Source organism: Nelumbo lutea, chromosome 1 (genome assembly GCF_056320005.1).
Source record: "Nelumbo lutea isolate HS-2025 chromosome 1, American lotus-T2T, whole genome shotgun sequence".
Lineage (NCBI taxonomy): Eukaryota > Viridiplantae > Streptophyta > Magnoliopsida > Proteales > Nelumbonaceae > Nelumbo > Nelumbo lutea.
Genome location: NC_142684.1, coordinates 212151727 through 212159685, shown reverse-complemented (window position 1 = coordinate 212159685; position 7959 = coordinate 212151727). Strand labels below are relative to the sequence as shown.

Sequence of the window (7959 nt, the reverse complement as noted above, 5' to 3'; positions counted from 1 at the left end):
TGACTGAAAATGCACCGATTCAGTTATCGGAAGAAGGTTTCCATGACCGAAACTGCACCGGTTTAGTTATGGTGCTCCGGCATGTGGGAACTTGGTTGCAGCGTTCATCATGGTCATGCGTTTTCTAACGGGCCGAACAATAATGGTTGCGGCTTCCATTGCTATTGGCTTACGAGGCCATCTCCTCCACATCGCAATTTTACATGTCGAGCTCCCTCAAGGGATCGTCCCTTTTGTCTTCGCCAAAGAGTATAACGTTCATCTGGCAATAAAGAGCTAAGTTCAGATTTGATATGTTGTTAATTTACCGTGTTCAGAAATTGATGTTGCTCAACGTTTAAATCTTAGGGTGATGTTTGGAATGTTAATAGCGTTGTCAATCACATTGGTTTATTACCATGTTCAGAGATTGATGTTTTAACGTTACTCGAAGAAAAGAAAGAAGGCGCAAAGGATTTGGGTGTGTGATACAAACAAGCTTCGATTTTCCCCCAATTTGGGTGTGTGATAAGGGTAATTTCGTAAATGTGGATGAGTAATTTCGTAAATAGTGATGTTTTCCGTCTAGGTTATCGACGGAAGCAAGATTTTTGTCTAATTATTTAAAAATTTAAGGGAGGTTTTTGCTAAAATGAAATTATAAGGGAGATTTTTATAATTATTAAAAATTTTAGGAGAGGTTTTTGTATTTTACCCTAAGATTAAATTATATCAAAATCTAATTTAAACAAATCATATTTGAATTAAAATTGGAGGAATTGGTGAAAAGCAACTAACCAAGTTAACGGATGAAATTAATAAACCAACCAACCGATGAAATTAATGAATTAACCAACCTTATTAGAGAGAATATTTTGTTTTATCTTAACGTATACTAAACATTTGCGTGTATAAGTGTGTACTTTAGATCAAGGATTAAAGTTTCGTATAATACTCTTAATATGGGGTGTATCTGTGTCTGGTTTGACAAAATTGTATATTGACTGTTTTTGGATTGTTTTTCATCTTTAATAAAATTTAAAATATATAATTATAAAAACTGAAATAAATAATTTAAGATTTAACTTAAAAAAAATAATAAAAACTAAAAATTATAAAAATAATATATTTCATCTACCTTAAATGATTTATATATATATATATATATATATATATATATATATTATTTTGCATATAGTTTATATTCTAAAAATGAAAACATAGTTAATATTTGAAAAAATAGAGTTATTATATAAAAACACTAAATAAAAAAAGAAAATTATAATTATAAAAACTGAAATAAATGATTTAAGATTTAATTTTCCCCCAAAAAAATTACAAAATTTGAAAATTATAAATAATTTATTTCATCTATCTTAAATGATTTATACGTTTTATATTACAATTATATATTAAAATAAAAACATATTTATTATTTAAAAAGTAATTATTATTTATATAAAAATACTAAATTAATAAAAATTTCAAAAAAATAATAAAAATTAAAAATTATAATTATAAAATTGAAATAGAGTAATAATTATTATATGATGTTTGAATGTTCTAGAGTCATTATTAGAATTCTTATTTTGGCCAGAGGCAGTAAGGGAAAAATGCCTCAATAACATACTAAAAGAGGCAGACTTATTGGATAACATTAGAGGCAGTTTTTAATGCCTCTTAATTATAGTTTTGCCATTTCACTTATGGCCAAGGGGTATAAAACGGTCGTTGATTTTAGTTTGCCGCCCAAACACCATTGCGCACATAACGAGTTTTCACTTTCTTCCTCCTCTTTCTTTTTTCTTCTCTCCCATTTCTTCTTTTTTCCTCCTTTCCTCTCCTCTTCTCTTTCTCTCCTCTCATGCCATATTCGAACTCAACACCTTTGCATTACTTTGTTGGGTATGTAATAGGGTTTTAGCATTAGGGAAACACCATTGAAGGCTGCCGATAGTCTTGTCACTTACCTGCGTTGATTTACCTGTATCGGAACTCAAATGAGAGCAGAGGGCGACGTACCTGTTCTTCTTCTTGATGGGTCGGTGTGAGAACCCTACTTCTGCAGCATACCACGAATGAACCCTACTCCATCTCCGCCCTCACCCATCTTCTTCCTAAGATTGACTGAACCAAGAAGTGCCTTCTCAATCACCGGTGACCAGACTCAACCCGAAGGCATGAGGCTTGTAACAACATCAGTTCCTATCTCGAGCAATACCCATCCAAAGGTATATCCCCTTCTCTTTTTGCTAAATGATGACTTTATGTAATTGATTTGTGATTTTTAATCAGATTGAACTTCTCATGATGTTCTTGAAGAGAGCTTGACCAATTCATCGTTCTGAGATGATATGTGATAAGATTCAAAGGAGATTATGAAGCAATTAGTTATTGATTAAAACATACTAGACATTTAAAACCTGCTTATTTTCTAACACCCCGACATATTTTGGAGTTCAGAATACAAACTATCCAAAAAGAACAGTTCCAAAGCTACTGACGGAAATTGTTATCTTACTTATTGCATCTAGGTAACTTTAAATATCAATATCAAGATAATACATAAACAGTAGGAAGATGGTATGTTCAGGTGACATGGGTGTTTTAGCAAAAGTAAATTTAAAAGCGAAGAGGTTTCCTAAATGGTTCAAGTTGGAATTCTTTTGACCCATTGACTTATTGGACCTTTGAAGTTTTAGATTTCTAACACCCCCAAAACAAGAAAAGGTCTTTGCTTTGGTAAAAAATGAAGAATACTATCTTTTCTATTAGTAAATAAGTTGTCTTGCATGTAGAAGTATTCAATTATTCATAGTCACCTGACAGGTTGACAATTATTCATATTGTTAACCTGGGCTTATGTTGTTAGTTTGGTTTCAGATTTGAATCTCAGGTTTTGTCCTTAGACATTGTCCTTCAGCTGGATATTTTCACAGCATGTACTCAAATTGGGTTTACAGATACTAAGGTGGATAGTTTTTAATTTCCATTTTGTTTATTTACTGAAAAAAGAACTCAAATTAGGTTTGCAAGAATATGCCACATTTCATCATCTGCGCGCATGTGCAAATGATAGGGACATGCTACTTTGACCATATTGGTTTTGGTCTATTTCAAGTTGGAACTTTAAGTTGTACTTTCAATTGGTCAACATTCAGAGCATTTTTAATTTCCATTTTGTATTTTCATTATGGTACCTTGGATTATGCCATTGGTTTCCTTATACCTTTCGTTGAAACTAAGTATTATTGTATCAGTTAACATCTAAATTAATTTGACAGCAAAGTTGGCTACCTTAAATTTGACAATTCTAATCTGATTTTCAGAAATTATTGGCATCAGGAAGCTATGGCTTTGAACACAAATTTTCTAGTGTCAGGTAAAATCCTTCTCTTTAGTTAATTCCTACCGTCTTGCTCCTTTATTATTTCTTGAAGCATAAATTAAGCAATTGAAAGCACCTTAGACAGGGATATTATAGGCTAAGGGAAGGTGACCTCTGTATAGTTTCATTTTGGCATATCTATGGTTTAGTATAGAATTTAGCTTGAGTTTGGAAGGTTGTTCTGTAGCTGACAAATATACAGATAATGATAGTTTGGAATTGGGATGCAGTCTGGGAACTACTATATTTTATGATGTGTTAAAAAGAGAAATAAAGAACAAGGAAATAAACAAAGGTGATACTGTATTTGCATGTTTTTTGATTAAGTTGAATTCTTAGCTTTGGATTTCATATGCTTTCTAGACCGAATTCCAAACAATGCCATACTTCTGAGTTTTGAATGAAACACTTCTTGGCCTCTCACATAACATATCGATTCTGTTCAATCAATTCTCAAGCTTAGAATTCTATGCAATTTGTGTTTTAATAAGAGTCATCCTCTTGGTCCTGGGCTTCTTGTTCATTAATTTCCAAGTTGAGGTGTTGTCTTTCTAAAAGGGTTGCTTTTTACTGAGGCTTCCATACAGAGTTTGGACTTAGATTGAGGTCCTTGTAAGATCTAGAGATCATATCCTGAGTTGTCTTTAAAGAGCATAATTTATCCCCCTTGCTGAACTTCAATGGGGCAGGTCAGCCATTTGTCTCCTTTCTAATCACTTCATATTTGCAAGTTGAAGGTCCTTGATTATTGAACCATTTTCATGACGAGGCGTATATCAGGGTTGTCTTATGAACCATGCACTTAAGGGATTTTGGACTTGCTGATAGGGATAGAAGGTTTTGGAACTTCGATTGGGTTATTCAACATGATCTTTGTTTCATGGTTTGGTTAGCCCAAGTTATAGCTTTGAGCACTGGTCATCAAGGTGGGTTTTTCTTTTTCTTTCTTTTTTTTTTTTTTTTTTTTCAAATTTGTGGTTTGTTCTAGGTTCAGTTTTTCTTTCTTGAGTTTGCCTAACTCCATATCAGCTTCAGTGGCCTCAGTTTGTCATCTTCAAGTTTTCTTAGATCTAAATGACCACCTTTTCTCAAGTAAAGGTGATCCCGAGCTAGCCTTGATTTAGCATGTGAGTCCATTTAAATATGGAGGATAATTGGCCAGCCCTAATTCGTTGTTTCTGAATTGTTTGAATCAGAATCGTATCTCCGGGTCTGCTCATGGTAGATTCGAATTGATTGGCTGCAAGATGTCATTATTATTAACTCGGAACACTTTGATGAACATGAACTACTATGAGGCTGTTAGTATGATATGTTTAGGATTGTTGCTTTACCAGGTGGCTTTGCATTATGGGATGAGGTAGTTTCAGAGCTGGTGGTTACCAGTAAGAATAAGCCATGGACCCAAGATGGACTACTTGTATTAGGACCCCCTGTATAAGTTACTGAATCTGGTTTGGACTGCCTTGCTATCTGCTAGAATCATATAATAAAACAGAATAGTTTGCGTGATCTTCAAAACCTGAAAATCATGTTGCAGTAGGTTAGGTATTGGGTTATCTTGTTACAGTAAAGGAAAGCTTACCAGGGGCAGTTCCTTTTTGTTCAGAGGATGGATGTCATGAAGGCTGTTTTTTTAGTGTATTTGGTCTTGTGCTTATTGCTAATAGACTTTAAGTTGTCTCTATCCATCTTAGGACCCAGGTTTGGGAAAAGTTGAGTTTTGCTTTATCATTGTTTGCATATGTTTGACATTTTGATGGATAGCTACCCGAACTAGATTTCATTTAAAATTTCAAAACCTCCCTCATTGCATGGTGCTTGCTAGTCACCTCTGATTTTATTCACACATGAATCCTATTATTCATTAATTTGTTTGATCTTGCAAGCCAATAAGTTGAATCTCTCATCAAAACAAAGATTATGACATGCTTGAGTATTTTTGAAAATTTCCAAAGATGATGACTCTTGTGTGTTTGAATGTCATATTGGAAATAATCATAGGGATCATGTTTCATTTGGATGGTTAATGCTCGTGTTATGATGAAGTATGTCATGAATATGGTGCTCTTATGATTTTTGTGTTGAATGGTGGTCTTGGAATGGATGGATGATGAAAGGGAGGTACTCTCAGACATTAGGGGTGGAATGGATGAATGAATGCATACATTTGAGTGCTTTTTTCTTTGCAGGTGACCTTACCTTTGAACCCACTCCCCGTAACCACTGCAATCCACCACTGAAAATTGGCATGAAATCAGCCTCGAAACTATCAACCTTGACCCATATCATTGCTGCAATTTGCAGTAGAAAACCTACTTAAACTCAGTCCAAAACCTCACCCTTTGAACCCTTCCATCTGCTGTATTTTGTAGCAAAAAACCACCCCTGAAACCATCATTCTCGAACCATCTAAGAGCTGAAAACCAGCTCGAAACTAGGAATGGCAACGGGGTGGGGCGGGGATGGGGAGCCTCTCCCCATCCCCGTCCCCGCTAACAGGGACAAGGTTATCCCCATCCCCACAGGGATCCCCATTTCCCATGAATTTTTATAATGTTAACCATTTTGTTTTTGTTTTTATTTTATTTTAAAAAATAAAATAATTAAAATTTAAAATCCTATTAGAAAAGATTCAAACATATTCAACCATATTTTTTAAAATGTTAATATATAGATGTATGTGTACATGCATCTACTTTTTCACAGGTGACATTGTGCTATTTACATCTCTTCATATTAGAATATTTTTTTAACAATTTATTTGGGAAGTAAAATTTCATTACTTGTTTGTTATTGATAGGTTCCTACCAATGTTAATACACTTATAGTTGGTATTAATCAAAGCATAATATCTTCATCAGCAAGTCATGTAGTTCCAATACATCATGTAAGATAATCATTAACCAACTTGTTTAGTGGATTTTTTACCAATAAAATCAGAATATGATTTTTGTATTAATAAGATTGGGGCATAATATAATTACCACATCCTTCTCATTTATTAAGATTTTTTATTTTTATTTTTTTAGGAATCATCAAGTCCATTGGTCGTGTGAAACATTACAAACAATGCTCAAGAAAAGGATTCTTTGGAGGTATGAAACATGCATTTGTAAGATATCACTATCAGTACTATTGGTTTTTAATTATATATCAATTAACAATATTTGTCACTTATAGACCCCACTGTCTAGAAAAGGGAGGCTGCTTCTAATCATAGGCCTAAGGTAAGTTCTAAAACCACTTCAATATTTTTTTTCCTATAGACCTTCAAAAATTTCATAACTCTCTATGGGGCTGAAACTGAAATTGGGTTGATTGTCATGCCCTCAAATTTTCTGTTTTTTTTTTTTTTTGTTTCGTTTTTGCTTTTCCTAGTAATACATGCTTGCCCACATATAAAGAAATAGGGAACAAATTGCCAAATTTATCTAAGCAAAGTGTAGCAATTAGATTATAATCCATCTGTTCATTTACCGATCCTCCCTATAGGATATTCTGACTCCTAGTCCTGGAGTTTTCAGAGATGAAAATGACAGAATTGTGGCTTTGTTTTCAGGACCATTAGTAGTGGGGGACTCATTGAGAGCGGAGGTGATGGCCTTGCTTCAAGGTGTAAGATATGCAAAACAGTTGGGGTTACACCAAATTGAGATTGAGGGAGACTCTAAATTGTTGATCGAGTGGCTGCAATCTGGTAAATTGGGAGCCTGGATTTATAGACAAGGAGATCAGCTAATGGTTTAGCTGACACGTTGGCTAAACAAGGGACTGTGAGGGAGAGTATGTTCTGGGCAGTTTTGTAAGAAAGATAACTGGAGCTCAACACCTACTTGGGGGTTGACAGCTATACTTAAATCTGAAAAGCTATTTAATGAAGTTACCGTTTCCAATAAAAAAAATACAAATGAAAAGATTATGAAAATGCCATACATTTGGCTCAGACAGAACAGAACTCATGAATTCCTTATGTTTCTATAAATGAGATTAGTCCAGACTGAATGATATGTTACTCTCTTATCCATGATTCTAAGGGAAGAGTGAGCTGAGAACGAAGAGGAGACAACAAGAGAGAGAGAGAGAGAGAGAGAGAGAGCTACATAATAATAACTATAATTAGCTAAACAACAACCTCTGATCCTTCTCTTCACCCACTCAATAACATCTCTTGATCCTTCAATGAGAGGAGAGTCAACCAATCAGCCTCGTCTAAAAAGAAAGGCAGAATGTCCCTTCAAGTGTTTCTTTCCTTAATTTAATTAAGACCCTATGAAAATGTGAAGACTTTTGGATCACCAAATACTGATGCAAAGAAAGAACATAAGACTTTGTATGAGTCTAGTTCAATAATATTCTATTGATTTTTTAAATGAACATAATATCAGATGATTGGTATTAATTACTATAGACCTTTTTGGTTTCTTTATGATAATAAACATAGAATAAGAATTGAAGGAATGAAATTGGCTAATGTCATCCAAGATTAAATTTCTTTATATTGAGACAAAGCATCTATTAATTATCAAGCTCATAATCAGAAATGAATGGTAATTTGTATTTGACTATTTGTACTCTCACCAAACTGAGAA

The 7959-nt window shown here is 33.8% G+C and overlaps 1 protein-coding gene across 3 annotated transcripts; it reads left to right on the top strand.

Moving 5' to 3' along the window:
• Positions 1-1726: 1726 nt before the first annotated feature.
• On the top strand, positions 1727-7295 carry LOC148880828 (uncharacterized). Of its 3 annotated transcripts, XR_016102231.1 has the most exons (6): positions 1730-2210; positions 3309-3361; positions 6171-6257; positions 6400-6465; positions 6551-6597; positions 6930-7249. XR_016102231.1 is itself a non-coding variant. In XM_088954890.1 (4 exons), the coding sequence occupies exons 1-4, from the start codon at positions 2058-2060 to the stop codon at positions 7021-7023; spliced, it is 366 nt and encodes a 121-aa protein (XP_088811016.1). In that variant the 5' UTR covers positions 1727-2057; the 3' UTR covers positions 7024-7295. The 3 variants fall into 3 exon arrangements, 1 of the variants encoding a protein (XP_088811016.1); XR_016102220.1 differs by lacking the exon at positions 6171-6257 and having other exon boundaries at positions 1727-2210; positions 6930-7295; XM_088954890.1 differs by lacking the exons at positions 6171-6257; positions 6551-6597 and having other exon boundaries at positions 1727-2210; positions 6930-7295.
• Positions 7296-7959: the final 664 nt, after the last annotated feature.